Genomic DNA, 18,147 nt, shown 5'->3' with positions numbered 1-18,147 from the left:
CTCTATCTTAAATAATGCAAACTTAAATAATGTTATTAACATTAGTTAACACATCGCTCAGGAACTTACTATTATAACTGGTTATATTCATATTGTTATGCGCGTATAGATTTGAATATCCCCACTACTGGTCACTTGACCCTTTTAGTTTCAATTTTTCTATCTCAGAGGCATTTTTTTTTAAATCATGGGCCGGTATTCATAGTCAGTTCTTAAATTCAAGACCGTCTTAAGTTCAGTCTTGAGAAGTTACGAACCAATCAGAGGGCCGCTTTAGCATCTTAAGACATTACTTAAGACAGTCTTGAAATAAACCGAACCGAAAATAGAACCGACTGAATACCGGCCATGGACATAGGGAAGATTCGAACCAAAAATCTTGGACATTACCGACACGATCTTGGACATTGTCTACATAGTTCAATGTTTACGTTTTGTGGACATAAGTGGTATTTCAAAATAAAGTAACAGCTAAATCCCGGGCATGGCCGCTCTCAGGCTTCTCTCTGGGAAAAAGTATGAAATTACAGATATCTTTATCCATTTTTATCTTCAGCGTTGGTCGCCATACTGGATATCTTACGGTAATTATGATTTTATCGACAGGGTCAGAAAGTGGATGCAACCACGTAGTGACGTAGTATCTAAATCAAAAATGGACGTACTTGCGACAGTATACGGATGATTTTTCAACACATGTGAATACATGTGCACACGAAAAACGCTCGAATCATCGAATTCGTCTCAGACAGAGCTCACTGGTCGTAAACGATTTTGTCGTTGATATTTAGTTTATAAAATGGAAAGTTTGTGAAAGATTGTAAAAGATGGTCATAGCGATTGGATTCGAAGGTAGTGCGAATAAATTGGGTGTAGGAATAATTCGCGATCAACACATATTATCGAACGTACGACATACCTATGTTACTCCACCAGGAGAAGGTAAAATCTTAAAGTAATATTTTATGTAAATGCTCTCAAATATATTTTAAATATTTTATATTCATTAAAACATAGATAATCATTAGGCTCATATAAATAAATTAAAAAACAATATAATAAAATGCCACTATGAGCCGGCACAAGTTTATTAGTGTGTATTTTTTATATACATAAAATTGGCTCACATTGGCATTTTATTATATTGTTTTTGGATTTATATTTCAATATTAATGCAACAGTTACTTCTTGCATTAATATTATTTTTGCTTTCTATTTAATTTGTACCATTACATGTTCATATTACAAACTAATTCCAATTATACTTTTATAATTAGAAGAAAAGGTGAAGAGAGATTTACATATTTAAATAAAGTTAAATTGTACAATATTTTGATTTTATAAACAGTGAAGTGTTTAACTCAGCTATCCTTTTTTAATATAGTTGAATTTATATTTTATATATGATATATGTTATTTATTTTTTTGCCTAATTTTTATTATTCATTTATTAAAAATGCTATCAATTAGAACTTAATTTAATACTGTATTGTAAAAAGAGAGTAATAAAAATAGAAATCGTCTGTTTTATAAGATATAGATTATTTAGGTATTTTTTAAATAAAATTAATTTATTAATTATTTCTTAAACTTTTTTTAATAGATATATTTTATAATATATTCACGAAAGTTCTAAATGCTTACAATGTATAAATTATATTGATATGCAATCTAGATATGTTTTCACATTAGGTTTTCTACCTCGAGAAACAGCTGAACATCATAGAAAATATATATTACAAGTTTTACAAGAAGCCTTACATGATGCAAAAATTAATCTGAAGGATGTAGATATAATTTGTTATACAAAAGGACCAGGAATGGGAGCACCATTGACGATTACTGCTGTAGTGGCTAGGACTGTTGCTCAATTGTACAATAAACCTATAATCGCAGTTAATCATTGCATTGGCCATATTGAGATGGGACGTTTAATTGCTGGTACTGAAAATCCCACTGTTTTGTATGTTTCTGGTGGAAATACTCAAGTTATTGCATATTCTCAACAAAGATATCGTATCTTTGGTGAGACAATTGATATAGCAGTTGGAAATTGTCTGGACAGATTTGCAAGACTTTTAAAGCTCTCAAATAATCCTTCCCCTGGATATAATATAGAGCAGTTAGCAAAAAAGCAAGTAAATTTTTATATGATCACTATTTGGTCTCAATATAAATATTAATTTTAAATTTATGCTTAAATTTATACTGGAATCAAATAAATTTTATGTCAAAAGAGGTGAGAAACTGGTACTGCTACCATACGTCGTGAAAGGGATGGACATATCATTTTCTGGTATTTTAAGTTACATGGAGGAACATCTTTCTGAATGGCTTGATACAAAAGCATTTACTCCTGAAGATTTATGTTTCTCTTTGCAAGAGACTGTATTTGCCATGCTCATCGAAGTTACAGGTAACTTGAAGTAGATCATTTTTTTCTTTTATCCTTTTTTGTTTTTTTTTATATTGAGTAATATTGTAGAGCGTGCAATGGCACATGTTGGATCAAATGAGATATTGATCGTGGGTGGTGTGGGATGCAATGAAAGATTGCAGCAAATGATGTCTATCATGTGTAAGGAAAGGAATGCAACTCTTTATGCGACAGATGAACGGTTCTGCATAGACAACGGTGTTATGATCGCAGTTGCTGGTCTGCTTCAATACAAAAGCAAGGGTGGTATTCCTTGGACACAAACTACTTGCATTCAAAGATATCGAACAGATGATGTACATGTCTCCTGGAGAAAATAAAACTATTTTTAAGGAAATTTTTTTGTTGAGGTATTTAAAATATAATATATTTCAATAATTTAAACTTCCCCATTATCACGATATAATAATATATTGATTCAATGTTATAAAATATGTTTAGAATTTAATTCACAATTTACTTTATGCCAGAATGTTTTATTTTAAATTCCAATAAAAGTAACGAAATTATTTTAAAATGAAACAGATTATATTTAGAATATGTATACAATGCAAGAACTATTTAATATAACTGCTGCATATTTTAATTTTTCACCAGCAATATTATTCTAAGATATAGTCGATTTTTTATTTTGAAGTTTAAGAAAATTGATAGATACCCCTAATCCTTAGATCTAACCTTAACATGTCTCTAAAGCCCATTCTACAATTGCGTAAGTGTAGTTGTACGAATTAATCAATCACAGTAAAATACGAAAAAATGTTCAACTGTCAATTCTTACAACTACAACCGCTTACAACTACGTTTACGCGATTGTAGAATGGGCTTAACTTAACGAAGGGAATACATATTTTTAAGCCCTATGTTCATGGTACTAGAACTCTGTCCAACTGTTCTCGAACTGAGGAATGCATATTCAATTAATTTGCTGTTTTTCCATAAAAATTGATTACACGTTGATTAACTACACATTTCTAGATCCAAGAACTTGGACTGTATTCTAGCACCGTGGATACAGGACTTTAAGTCGGCGCACACGGTGCTTGTTTTCCTGCCGGATTGCTGGTTGGAAGAATTTTTTTTTAATTTGCAATTTTTGTTTTTTTATAATAAGAAACTATTAAAATATTTACATATAATTTATTAGAGTAAACATGAAAATAATCTCCACATATACATACATTTCTTGTGTCAGATTTTAATCAATGTTTGATTCAAAATTTTATTAAACATTCAAGAGAAAATCTTCAAAAAAGTAAAAAACAAAAATAGCTTTGATTTTACAGAATTCTAAGTTGTTGATTTTCATATAGCATATACAATAAGTTCTGGTTTTTATTGAATTTATCCCCATATTAATTTTAATTATTTTAATTATTTTATTTCAACATTTATATTAATAGGTTTTTTAAAGAATATGTAATATATATCGGTTGTATGTACATGTTCGTTCAATATTATTTGCAAATGATTAGTAATACATGTAAGTAGTTGCTAAGAATTTATTGCTGTAAATTATTCGCGTATTTCCGTATACATAATCTTCTAAAATATGTCTTATGATGTGCAGTAATGTGACTTGCACATAATAATTATCTAGTTATGTGGCTAGTTATGTGTCTTCCAAGAGAGAGAGTTTCCTTTCGATCGTTTTAATACTGACACTATTGAGATATTGTATTGATCGGTTTATTAACTGTATATACGAAACGTTTTCTTGACGTACGTACGTTTTATTGATTTGATCCTAAGAATTGGCAAATGGGAGAATATCACTTTACAAAGTGGTTGAGTCAAAAAAGATATTTGAATAGGGGAGAAATAGAAATGGATACATTAATTGAACTTGATTAATTGTTTTTCATGGAACGCTATACAAGCGAAATCAGTACGTGATTTTTTTTTAAATCACGTAATTTAAAAAAATCACATAATGATATGTTTTTTTCTCTTTATTCCTATTATTTAATTCTTTAAAATTCGTTAACTATAAAATCACATAACAGATGATATTATTTCCAATAACATAATTTTTCAAATTGCGTGATTTGAAAAAATAAAGTAATAATTTGGAACAATCTATTATGTAATTTACTTGTTTTAATTACATGATTTCGTTATGTAACTTCGTGATGTGATTTTTTTCAGTAGGGCAGAGTAAAGTGGGGAGCACCCTCTTGCATAACGCGTGAGACATAAGAAATTCAACCAATCGAAGTTTTTCATTTTATGGAAAGGAAGGAAACGAAGGACTTTGATTGGTTCATTTTCTTATGCGTTACGTGTTAAGCCTATCGCACATGAGATGCATAATAGAGCACGAGCATAACATAAAACTGTTGGACCAATAAGCCAGCATAAAGTTGCCATATTAATTAACATAAAATACTCATTGGTCCAGCGGTCTTATGTTATGTTTATGCACTGTTATTGCATTTCATGTGTTTTAGGCTTTATGCGTTGTACTAGAGTCTGTGCTTCCCGCTTAACTCGGGATAATCGTCGAGGCAGGCGCACCCGCGCACTACTGGCTTGCGTCCAAGCCTCTATCGGCATCAACGAACAGTATAGTGGCAGAGACTGTACCATCACCTCCACTCAAAAGCAATCAACGGCAATAGATAGTAGTAAAAGTACGGTGGTTGAATAATTTAGAAGCTTTTCGGCTTGTTTCACAGCTTCTTCTCTTTTGTCACTTGACTGATAGAGCTGTGTGATGTATCAGTAACGACGAAGTGATCATTTCTGTCGGATAACCAAAGGTTGGTCGTTTCTCCTGTTTTTTTTAAATATATTTTCTTCGTTCTTTTGTTAAATGTTCTCCGTTATTCAAGTATCCGAATCCTAATACGATCTATCCGGAAAAGTAAAAATGTCATGCACCCTCGCATTTGTACCCTAACGCGCGCAATTGTGCCATAGCTTAATCGATAAGCACATAAGGTGTCGATTGCAGCGCCCGGTGGAAAAAGTGGTAGATAGTACTAGTGCTATCATCGTCATTATCGTTGTTATCATTATCGTCATCATTGTCAATATCGTCATCACTGGTATTGCCGTCATTATTAATTGTTGTCGTCGTCATTGTTTCGTTATTGTCATTGCTCTCGCCATCGTTATCGCCATTATTGCCATTCATGTCGTCATCAGTCATTGTTGTCGTCATTATCGTTGTCACGTCGTTACTGTCATTATTTCATTATTGTCATTTCTATCATTATTCACGTCATCGTTATTATTATTATTATTGTTATAGACATCTTTGTTGTTATTACTATCATTTATCCCTATTTATCATTTTGTTATTATCGCAGATGTGTGACCTTGTCAGGGCCGCGTGACGAAACACCCCGTGAATACGATATTCTAGTATAATGCACGATGACGCGTTTCTTCGACCAAACGGCGGTCATATTTGAAGCTGAAGGAAGAGAAAGGTGAGTAGATATACATACATATGGAGATCAATGCTTTCAATGCTACTTGCTTTGCATACATCTCTCTTTTGTCTATTTTTGTATCAAGAGATACGGTATAGTGTCTTGCAGTTCTGAAGAACCACTTGACTGCGGCGCACGCGTTTCGGATCGCTTGTCAATTAAATATTTTTGATAGTGTTGCCGACTTTGACTGTACATAGCTTCTCCCTGATGATTGTTTCGCGACTCGTTCATTCGTCCTGATGCGCGTTATTGCAGCGTGACAACGTAGACACAGGCGCTCGGTGTTCGATATCGGACTACGTTATTTTCGCGGGAATTGTATCACCTTTTGTATTCCAACAAGACATGATCTGGCCGTATTGCTACCGCTTACTCTAGGTAGGAGCCCGAGCAGGAGCCATTAACTATTAATGCCTGTTTCCACCAATGCAGATTAACTTTAATCTCGGTTTAACTTACTGTTAATCTTTTTCTAATTTTTTGAATTAGAAAAAGATGAAGAGCAAATTGAACCAAGATTAAAATTAATCTGCATTGGTGGAAATGGGCATAAGAAGAAGAAGGTAGTGTCTCGCGCCGAGTGAACGCGCAGCGTGAAACGCACTGTGCCCCTTTTACGCGAGTCGGCAAGTTGCGAGAGTATTGGACATTGGACCTCAATAATGGTTGGACCGATCAAGTTCTATACGTATGCTCAATCGATAGCCACCGCTCAGGTTGTGTAATGAAAGTGCTTTTATTTTCTTTTTCTACGTGCTCTATGAACGGAGATATCGCGATGCAAAATCTAAAATGTTTATAAAATTAAGATTCATAGCGTTTTTTTTTGGCTGCACTATCGCCCACCAGTGCAACACTCAGACAGTGTAGCGTGTTTCCTTGGCTGGTGGTAGGCGAATTCATTCAAGTGTAACATGTTTCCGTGGCTACTGGTCGCGTTCAACAGACTCAACAGTTTTACAACTGTTTTATGATTCTTTGTTGAGATAGGACTATTCCTTTAGATCTAAAAGTATAATTCAATCAGAGAGACTAATCATAAAACGGTTGCAAAACTGTTGAGTCTGCTGAACGCAGCCAATGGTTACGTTCAGCAAGCGCAACAGTTGCACAACGGTTCATTGAAAAGCTGCTGAATGCACTGTTATTAGTGCCCGATACGCAACGTGTTTACTGAACGGTCATTTTTTCTATCATATTTTAAGACTGCTACCTGAGCTCAACATGTCGGTTGTGAAACATATATAAGCAATATAATCTAAATAGACATATTGGCTGCGTTCAGGAGACTCAACAGTTTTGCAACCGTTTTATGATTCATCTCGCTGATTGGATTATACTTTTAGATCTAAAGGAATAGTCCTATCTCAGCAAAGAATCATAAAACAGTTGTAAAACTATTGAATCTGCTGAACACAAGTGTAGTGCAAATTTTATGCACGAAGTGGGATTTTGTTTCGGTCTCAAAAAGACGGTATAGAGCCAGTGTAACATTCAAAATAAATTTGAAAATGGAAGTCAACTGGCAGCAGGATTAAACACGATAGCATGAAATAGTGTATACAGTGTACGTATGTACACCAGATGTATAAGATTGCCAGAAAATCGGATAGAAAGAAGGAGAGCCGAGCAGAGCGAATAGTAAACACGTCCGAATTCAACGGCGACCGACACAAATCTCTTATTCGCAACTAAAAATAATTTTAATCATTTATAATGGTTATTTATAAGCAGAATCATTTTAAGAGAAATATAATTGTTATGCTACAATTTTTTGTATTTTGGTTATAACAGTTACGGCCTCTGTCGAATTCGATTGTCGGCTCCATCATTATGTTTAATCATAACAAGTCACTTTTTAAGCAAATTAACGATTTTATTGTGCCTTGATATGGCTTTTTTTAATAGCTATATGAACGTATGTTTGATAGCTAGCCTCAGAGCATGTGCAGTGACATGTTCACTAATTTTATTGAAGTGCATTGGATCCAGTGTACATACCACTAATAGAGGAATCTTGTAATTTATATTATATAATTTAAATAAATATAAATTTTCGGTATTATATGTATAGGTAGATAAATAGTACAAATAGAACATAATATTTCTCTTAATTTATCATTTTATATTGAGAAGCCGAAATCAAGAAATTCAGAATTGTGCGCAATAAGTTTCTGCACAAATGATCGAGCTTGATGCTTCTATGTAACGACATCTGAATCTGTGTCTATTTTTTTTGGTAGAGGAGCTATCTGATAGAGGGAAAGGGAAACTCATATATACATATATATATATAAATGTACATACATATATTATATATATATATATATATCCACGCATACACCATACAATGCAAAGTGAAATTCCACATGAGTTTCCAACTTTCCACATAAAATGTAGTAAGCGAGTCAAGCTTATCTTTATATAGTCAAATAATTCTTTTGTTAATAACTTTTTGACAAAATAACGAGCAACGATTAAAACCTTCTGTAGATCATTCAGGGTCAGGATTTTAACAATATATGTGAGATGATTTTTGAGGTGATATTGAAGTTGATTCTCTTATACCAAATATTTATTGTTCATGTATGTACAACATAATAATATGTGCGCCTCGATGATTTTTTTTTTTTCAGATAATGACATTGCTGAATCGATCGACCGGATCAATGAAAGGAATCGAACGGATTTACGAATGAAGTTGAAAAGAAACACTGTGGACAAAGAGAAGGAGGATGAAGAAGAACACAAGATAGAAGTCATTCATCCAATATCAGATAAACAAACAAGAACATTGATGTTAACACTGTGAAAGATAACTACTTTGCAATCGCGTTGGTGGTCAACAACTTGAACTTGTCGTCACTTCGTGTGTCCGATGCTGAACGAAAGACTTGAGGTGGACAATACACTGATGGACAGGGAACGTAATGATAGTGCCGTGGTTACCGGTCCGACATTTCCATCGTGTACAGTGCCCTTCACTGGTACCGACCAGGACTACGTGTTCGAAGGTGGTGGTATGTCGATGTTGCAGCAGTTTGGTGCAGGCGGTCGCGGAAACATCGACTGCATTAGTGGAGGAGATCTTGGATTCAATGCATCGATAGGAGGAACGGGGACTGGGTTAGGTAGTGAGATAGGATTCGGTGGAATCAGTACTGAAGGAACTGCGGGAGGATTTGCAGCAATGGGTGGAAAAGCAGCAGGAGGAGGAGGAAGCGGTAGCAACATGAATAAGGAAGTTCGTTACGCTCCATTCGTGTCATCTGTAGGTCTAATCAGTACTGTAGCGCCAATAAATCTGCAGTCTTTACCGCCTCCGCCGCCGCCCCCACCACCGCCGCCACCGCCGCCACCACCGCCTTCGCCACCGCCCCTGCCGCTGCAGATGCAACAGCAGCGTGCCTTTTCGAAGTCGATGACATCCCTACCACCGGAGCCATTCATGATAATGCGTTCGAAGGCTTTAAATCGACGCGTTTCAATTAATGTTGGTGGCGTGAAGCACGAGGTACTCTGGCGTACTCTCGAGCGGTTGCCACATACGCGCCTAGGTCGACTAAGAGACTGCAATACTCATGAGGCAATAACTGAACTCTGCGACGATTATTCTCTAATCGACAATGAGTATTTTTTCGATCGACATCCTAAATCATTCAGTTCAATTCTTAATTTCTATCGTACTGGCAAGCTCCATCTAGTAGATGAGATGTGCGTGTTAGCGTTTAGTGATGATCTCGCATATTGGGGTGTTGATGAGCTTTATCTTGAAAGTTGTTGTCAACACAAGTATCATCAACGTAAGGAGCACGTACACGAGGAAATGCGCAAGGAGGCAGAGTCACTTCGACAACGCGAAGAAGAAGAATTCGGTGAGGGAAAGTGCGCTCAATATCAGAAATGGTTGTGGGATCTTTTGGAGAAACCAACCACCTCTATTGCGGCACGGGTGAGTCGGATTGTGGCTTGAAAACCGATTTGCGCGTGTATGATTATGCGACAGAAGACAATGCACATGAGAAACGTCGCGCATCGTCACCTGCTCTATCGTGTATGCATTTAGTCAGGATGTCTTATTATTAGTTAAAACGGAAGCAGTAGTTCATGCTACTATATTCATATATATGAGTCATCAGTTATTTTATCTTTTATAATTCTTGAAGCATAATCGCAGGTATTTATATTCTTTTCTTTCTATTTTTTGACTCTTATTGTTGTTCTTCTTGTGATGCGTTTGATTTCATCTCACATTATTTTATTATACATTTACTAGTTTCAACTTGATGTTAATTTTATTTATTTTCTCATTCTCAGTAGGGTATACTTATGTAACCACACAAATGTGATGTAATGTTGTATAAATTATTAATATTTAATCGTATAAATAATTAATATTGTTTTTTTATATAACTACAAAAATTTTTGTTTCAACTATAATTTAAAAAGGAATTAATTTTACGATTTAAGTGCTAATTAATTTTTAAGATAATTATGTTAGGAAGTATTTTAAGAAAAAATTAATGTTATTTTTAACAGTCAAATTATTAGAGTATATTGGAAAACTTTTAATATCCATTTTGATGATCCAATTTTTATAAAACATTTCATAAATCACGATTTATCATGAGAAAAAAATTTTGAATTTAAATCTTAGATTGAATCGTCAGAACAAAGACACGGAATTCGCGACATCGATTAGTTTAAATTATTAGACATCATTAATCAAATCACTAAAAATATCATTATCTAAATATTTTTGTAATGTAAACAAGTGGCGATTAAAAATACATTAAAAATATCAGTAATTTCAAATTTAATTAGTAGCTATTTAAATGTTTATCTTTAATAGAAAGTCACTATTTTGGCTGTGTTCCAAGTTTACTGTCAACGTTAAAAATCTACAATTGTATTTATGTTACGTACACTATAGATTTTCAGTGCTGGCAGTCAATTTTGGAACATTCTTTGATGTAAGAAATGTATTTTTGTATTGTTGTATTTTCGTACTGTGGTACTATCTGATTTATTTTCTAACTGAATTCCATTAAATGTATTCTATCTTTATTTAAGAAACATTGAAAAAATAATCAAATTAGTTATGTTTTTCATAATGTTATTTTTCAATATTTGGACTGATTGCATTGACGATTTCGATTATTTGACAATAATCAGATTAAAAAATTAATTCGCTGTATCAAATTATCGTTATAGATAAATGTATTGTGTGATATATTATTATAAATTATATAATATAAAATTTATGTTTATACAATATCTTTTTAATGTTTTAAATGGTAAATTTATTGTTTATTTATATGTATGTATTTATGTTATTCTACTGTTTCACTTACAAAGAAAGGATTCCAGCTATTCTCCTCTGATTTTAATGAAATTTAAGGAAGAAATCAGCCCGTATTTTTGTTTTTCGGCTGTAACTTTTGAACGAAGTATAATAGTGTAATTTCGTAAATATATACAAAATATACAAAATTGGAAAACTATTCTTACAAGAAACAAGTCCTTCTCGTGACGGAGCTGTGTATGAAAATAATAAATCTTGCGCGATTTCTGCTGCCAATTTGTCGTCAACTTCTGTCAGCAGGCTCTACTCGCAATCTGCTGTCAGATTATGTCAGCATATATTGTCGCCAAATCCATAGCCAAATACGGACGCAGATGGCTACGGTTTTGTAACCAAAATTTGATTTAGTTTGCTGCTAATTTGCGCGCAAACATATTGATATCAAAGAAGTTATCATGCTTAGCGCGCGCTTACTAGGCAATCCCCGTGCGACAATCCCTAAGTGATCGCGATCGATGAGTGTATAGACTTGGCGGTATAGTCCGCGCAAATACATGCAAAATCCATTTTATCTGCATATATTTTTTAAAATAACTATATATTTTCTTTACATAATGTATCATTCAAACATTATAGCCGAGAAATGAAAATTTAGCCGATCTTCGAGGACGAATTTCATTTTTTAAACATGTTTGGTTGCCGATAAAAAAATATATGTCGGATATTCCGTCCTTTCTACAAATTCATCAAGTTTCATTAAAATTGAAGAGGGACATATTTGGAAGCAAAAACTGAGCTTCCCTCGTCTGTTCTTTACTCCTGCACTACCTGAATTGATGCACACGGTACGATAAGTTCAGGTAGTGCAAGAATAAAAAACCAAGGCCCTAGTTTGACAAACAGTAATCTATATTATATTATTATTTTATGTACAATTAATTTAAAGCATATAATTGAACTGTAGAAGACATCATGTTTGTTTTGTGGTTTTTTTACTGTTAAAAAATATTTTATTCTATGAATTGTTTGTTTTATTGAATACATAAGCTGTAGACGTTATTATACTTTTGTATATTTTTGAAATGTATATTTAGTTACAATAAAAAACATTTTTTTTAATTGAGAGAGATATGTATATTATAGTTTTCGATCCGTATTGTCTCAAATTAAAAATAGTGAGTTGGGATTAATTGTTATACCTCGATCGAGAAAGGTTATTACAGTGTAATAATTTAGTCTGTGTCTGAAATTGATAAATTAATAATTTAGATAGATATTTAATAAGCGATTCAAGAAAAATTCTATATTAATATATTTTTATAAGTTTTATTAGTTTTGTATCCTGAAACTAATATTTTATGTGAAGTATTTTCAGTTTGTTTGTATCATAATCTTGAATTTGTTTCATTTGTACGTTTATATGTTTAAAATAATATTGTAAAAATAACAATTGTTTCAGCTTAGTTACAACTTGTTCTAGTGGAATAAATTATTATAGTTTAGGTACTATTGATATGGAAAATTTTAATTTTCAATGTTCAAAAGCATTGATACTTATTAGAAAAAAATTGACTGGTTAAAGATGTATTTGAATTAATATATAGGTATTTATTGACTTAATGTTACGTTAGTCTGGAAAAAATTCTGATAAAAAATTGTCTGATAACAACTAGTCCCAAGTCTCTCCTATACATACGTACACGCACATGCAAATTCACGCATATCTATATCAAAGAGAAGATGACTTTAATATAAACAGATAATTTTTGGAGAAATTATTAACAAAAGTGTTTTAAAAAATTAACAGGAAAAAAAACAAAATTATAGTAAGTAAAACTACATTGCAATGTGAATAACATATAAATAAATTGGGAAAACATTGCATTTTATTATTATAAAAACTGTACTATGCTATTTAAAATACAGATTCCTTTTGTTCATTCTTTAGTCGACAAATGCAAAAAAACAGTACGTGCGAAAGAAGTGTACGAAATATACAAACTATATATTTGATATGAACATTCGCGAGGAGGTTGCTTGTCCATTTTATCATGAAGTTAGACTGTATTCTTACAATTAATTAAAAAAAAATTTTAAAAATAAAAAAAGAAATTATTCTTATTCATCAAGAATATATGTTAAGAGGATTTACAAGTATATACATAATTTATTTACTTATAATTTTTTCGGTGTACAACTTTCATTCGAAACATTTTTTTTAAATCAATTTTTTCTCTAAAAATTATCTAATTATTGGATCCTTTGAAAAGTTCTGAAAATGTTTGTTATCTGTCGAATTTGGATGAGCAGTACGTGGGCCGAGGCTATTGTTTAAGAGTTTATTTTATAAAGGGTACTTTGCTTTTTCAAGCAATAGATGGAAATACTGGAATGCCAAATTATCTACATTACAGATGTACAAAAAATCTTTCGAATTGACTGAACGGAATACAAAATTTTTTTACAGAGAGTTATAATAAAATTAACAGGTGCTGTGTAGTAAAAATACTTTATATTAAATCTTTATACTAAAATCGAAAAAAGGTTAAAAACTTACTTGAATTCTTTTTTATTTTAGTATATAGTCTATTCCACCTCCTAATTTTGCGTCGATAATTATTGGTCACTCCAATATTCTCTTAATTGTTGGTAGAACAGTGTCAATAAATTTTTGTTTTAGTTCCTAAAATATTCTCAGAACTTTTCGGATAATCTAATAGATTAAAATAAATTACCCTCTCTTTCTTTATATAACCGTGCGTGTGTGTATGTGTTATGTGTATGTATGTGTGCGTATGCATTTATGTTTCTATTTTTATTAATATTTATAATTGTGTTGTTTACATTGTCACGGTGTATCTTTTTAAGACGCGTGCGAGTTCGCGCGATACCCAAATCAAAACTGAAGAACCTCCGCGGAAAGCGCGGAGGGAAACCGTCTACGGACATCTCCCTCTTATAAATGGACGGTGATTGACGAAGCACGAAGATTGGGCGCCAGACGCGCACAAGATTACGTCAATTCACAAATTTCTAATAATCGAAATTATTTTCCTCCAAACGCGTCAAACTATCTTACCAAACGCTAAGACCGTCGCGCGTTACTTGCGCGAGGATCGGCTAGCTCAATCTTATGATAGAGGAGCGTGGCGAAGATCAAGGCTAATTGCATAGGACTGATAAGACTGATAATATAGGACGCGGTAATATATTTCTTATTAACGACGAATAAGCAAGGAAGATACAAAGAAAAAATGGCTAATTTATCGAATCGGGAACTCTCCTGCAAGGTAAAGGTCATTGAAGGGGAGTCCCCTATTCGCTACATTTATCAAAAAAACGAATTGAAATAGTAAAATAAAAAGTAGTAAAATTCACGATGTCGAACGCATAAAAATAAGAGCTTGGCAAAAATCGTCAACTAGAGTCCCTATATTGCCCTATAAATACAGTCTAGCTAAGTAGCTACTCAATGTAATTGTTTTCATTGGTCAATTCTAAATCCCGTCAGGTAGTATCAATTAAAATGTAACACACAATTAAAAAAACATACATTCCATAGATTTACATTATGCAGATAAGGTGCGTTCCGAAATACGTAAGAAGCGCATAATGCATCTTTGTTGTTCACCGAAGGATAAAATGATGCATTGTGCGCCTTTTGCCTAATTCGCCGTGCACTCCAGATGCTCAAATAATACAAAAAAATAAAAAATGAGGATTAAAATATATAGCTTTATCCGTTCCAATGCAACCTTCTGGGGGCCCCGATCTTTCGCTTGGTCTTCCCGGCTCGATGTTAAGCGCGATCTCGCACTTTGCGACGCTGCAGCGATCAAAATTATAATACAAAGTGGAAAAATTATATAAATGGAATGTATTAGATTTGTTATACATATATTGTTATTAAATAAATATGATGATTTATTAACACAATACATTGCAGTGTATGAAAGAAGAATTAAACTAATTCTAAGTCATGTTGATGCAGCCGGTTCTTAATTATTACATTTTATCTTTAAGGATGATGACGTAATTTTCTTATCAAGGCATATTAAAATTAGATGATTCGCGACGTTTCCCCTCTCATACAAAACTTTCATTATATCCGTGTCAAAAGGAAACTCATCATTAATTCTTTTTTTTTATTAATTAATCTTATTTTTATTTATCGCGCATTTGTGTCAGCTTTTTGCACGCGTATTTATAAGAATCCAAATAGCGAATAATTTCACGTAATACGCATACATAAAGACTTACCTCCGTATTCAGAACGCGCTTACAACGATGTTATAGCGCTCTAACATGCCATACGTTTACGTTACGCATACTATAGAATTTCAGAGATAAAAGCGCGCTTTTATCAATAAATAAAATCATGTTCTGAATACGGACCTTAATATTGAAGCAATTTGAACGTGAGCCGAATTCATTAATTGCTACATTTTAATTCTTATTTAACATTAATATTTTTAGACGGACTTTTGTTTGCATTAATCGATATATCTAGGTTTGCAATATTTTTACAGGAGTTTATTAGCTTTACTAGCAAAGGTATTATTAAATCGATATTGTAGTATTGATTCAATGTAGTTCGCATATAGGTGAACAGATTAGAAAGAACACATAACTTGATTCAATTTTATTTTAAATTATACTAAGAGACACTCAATCAATAAGTCGTAATCGATTTCGCTAGTTTTTTGAAATATTTATAAATTTTATTGCGTATAAATGATAATCTAACAAAAATTGTGAATTACTTAGTATTATACATTTGTGTTCTATAAGCTTTTATAGTAATATTTGTTAAATTTTTATTAATATACGTGTTGTTTAATTTAATATTACGTAGTATATTTATCAAACAAGAATCTAATATAATATTAATCATTAACACAATGACATATAATATTTACAATGATATGTGAACATTTAAAAATAAATAAATGATTATATATAATGATGTATGAGAATACATAATTGTTTATTATAGTTATTAAAAATATATATAAAGCAAAACACAATAAAAAGAATAATATACTTAAAGTTGCTAATAGATCATCAACTAATAGATCATCATTCGCAAATTTAAACAAGTTTATACAAGAATTTAAAAACAAGTTTATTTTAATTACATTACAGTTATTAAGATGATACATTTTCTGATTATGCCTGTTTTATTTTGAGAAAAATTTTTTAATTATATCATTATTTAATTATTAGACTAAATATTATTTGAAAGATAGATAATAAAGCTTTTAAAAGATTATCTTAAGAAAATAATTTTTATATGACCCCCCATGCAGCAAAATCGAATTTCGTGAATTGATCGAGTGTAAGCCATAAAAAAATTGTATCAATTTATTTAGTTTTATTTAATTTTAGCATGCTGATTAACATCTTAGTGTTTTATTTTGATATATATATTTTACTTTTATATCTGGATAATTTTATATGTTCGCTGTATTTTAGTGTAAATATATAGGCACTCTATAGTTTTGCAAAGAACCCCGCACAAAATTATAAAATTTTGGCCTTCGGTGAAATTGGCTGAAAATTTAATATGTCATAATTCTTGACTCATTGATCAAAAGTGTTCATAGGCACAAAGCCTGAAAATAACTAGTTTTTTTTGTTCTAGCCATTTAAAGTTTTATTTTATTAATGCCTTAAAATCAGGTTTCTGTAATATTATTAAATCAAGAGATGTTAAATAACAATATGCCAACCACTTTCACCACCCTCATTCCCAACCCCACTCTCACTACACCCCTAGTCATTTTTAGATTTTGTGCCTATGGACACTTTTGATCAATGAGTCAAGAACTATGACATATTAAAGTTTCAGCCAATTTCATTGAGGGCCAAAATCCTATGATTTTGTGCGGGGTCTTTTTTGACATTTTAACACTTATATAATATATATTTTTTTCAGTGTGTTAAAATGTCAAAAAATTGCAAAACTGCGATATATGTACACACACACATATGTATATATGTATTATAAAAATACTTTTAATATTTATTATATTTTATATATTTGTATTTTTACTTCTAGGTGAAGTTACTCAAGATAATACTAATCTATCTCTTTTTCTCTATCTGTATTATTAGCTTCTAATCCATAGTTTGTGTATTTATCCCAAGCATAAGTGATCATCGTGTTATGTAATCGGCTATCGATGATAATGGGAGTGCTTTATATGCGATTACCAGGTATCACGTTGATTTTTTCTTGACACCGCTCCCTAAGCATTATTGACAGTCGCTGCCAGCGAATTCAATTCGATATTGTGTGCATGCATGCGTACGTGCGTGCGCGACGCGCGCGCGCGCGCGCGCGTGTGTGTGTGTGTGTGTGTGTGTGTGTGTGTACACATCTATGTCTTACATGACCTATACAAAAAGATACGTGAATTTGTTTATAATTTATTTATATATGTTTTTATGCTTATAGTAAAACAAATTTATATAATCGAAAAATTCATATAATTAAGACATTTATATAATTAAAACATTTATACATAAACGCGGAACATATTTTATCCAAGTATTCGAATGTCAAGATCTTGATACCCGGATATCTATATAGAGCGAAATCGTCGACTGTAAAAAATATAGTTACAAATGATAAATTATAAATAATTTAGGCGAGGTGGAGTGAAAGTCGTTTTGCGTGGAAAGTCGAAACCCATATGCAACAATATAATTATGAAAGTCGTGCGTCCTTTTGGAGGAGAATGGTGAGATAAGAGTCACTTTGTATAGATGTATCCTTATCTGCCAGCTCCGATGACCTTGACATTCGGGCTTTTATAATTTTTGAGATATTCAGACTCAATAGTCTGGACTATTGCATATTATCAGTAGTTAATACTATGCGTATTCAATAGTCTAGACTATTCTTTTTAACAGTAGCTTCCGCCCCCCTGCGGGGGGGGGGGGGCTCCCCCACTGTT

The 18,147-nt window shown here is 32.3% G+C and overlaps 2 protein-coding genes and 1 long non-coding RNA gene across 3 annotated transcripts in view; all 3 read left to right on the top strand.

Annotated features, from left to right (window-relative positions):
- Positions 1 to 279: 279 nt before the first annotated feature.
- Tcs3 (Probable tRNA N6-adenosine threonylcarbamoyltransferase Tcs3) lies at positions 280 to 2,757 on the top strand. The gene is made up of 5 exons (XM_018537417.1): positions 280 to 516; positions 607 to 942; positions 1,693 to 2,134; positions 2,238 to 2,416; positions 2,486 to 2,757. The coding sequence occupies exons 2-5, from the start codon at positions 828 to 830 to the stop codon at positions 2,755 to 2,757; spliced, it is 1,008 nt and encodes a 335-aa protein (XP_018392919.1). The 5' UTR covers positions 280 to 516; positions 607 to 827.
- Positions 2,758 to 5,021: 2,264 nt separating this feature from the next.
- LOC108771985 (uncharacterized) lies at positions 5,022 to 8,591 on the top strand. The gene is made up of 3 exons (XR_001940659.1): positions 5,022 to 5,199; positions 5,752 to 5,874; positions 8,517 to 8,591. It is a non-coding gene; the product is annotated as an uncharacterized LOC108771985 (long non-coding RNA).
- Positions 8,592 to 8,616: 25 nt separating this feature from the next.
- Positions 8,617 to 18,147, top strand: part of Shab (Shaker cognate b) — a 15,126-nt gene continuing 5,595 nt past the window's right edge. Inside the window, exon 1 of the mRNA XM_018537416.1 lies at positions 8,617 to 9,832. Coding sequence (XP_018392918.1) covers positions 8,759 to 9,832 — 1,074 coding nt within the window. The 5' untranslated portion in view covers positions 8,617 to 8,758. The remainder of the gene's footprint in view (positions 9,833 to 18,147) is intronic.

Source organism: Cyphomyrmex costatus, unplaced genomic scaffold (genome assembly GCF_001594065.2).
Source record: "Cyphomyrmex costatus isolate MS0001 unplaced genomic scaffold, Ccosl1.0 scaffold1719, whole genome shotgun sequence".
NCBI classification, from domain to species: domain Eukaryota; kingdom Metazoa; phylum Arthropoda; class Insecta; order Hymenoptera; family Formicidae; genus Cyphomyrmex; species Cyphomyrmex costatus.
The sequence above is the reverse complement of the archived record's forward strand: the minus strand, read 5'-3'. Positions and strand labels throughout refer to the sequence as shown.

Excerpts from the sequence above, each read along its gene's own strand:
- Tcs3 (XM_018537417.1), top strand. The coding sequence starts at position 828 with ATGGTCATAGCGATTGGATTCGAAGGTAGTGCGAATAAATTGGGTGTA. Across the intron at positions 943-1,692 it reads TGTTACTCCACCAGGAGAAG|GTTTTCTACCTCGAGAAACA; the intron begins GTAAAATCTTAA and ends TTTTCACATTAG. Across the intron at positions 2,417-2,485 it reads CATGCTCATCGAAGTTACAG|AGCGTGCAATGGCACATGTT; the intron begins GTAACTTGAAGT and ends GTAATATTGTAG.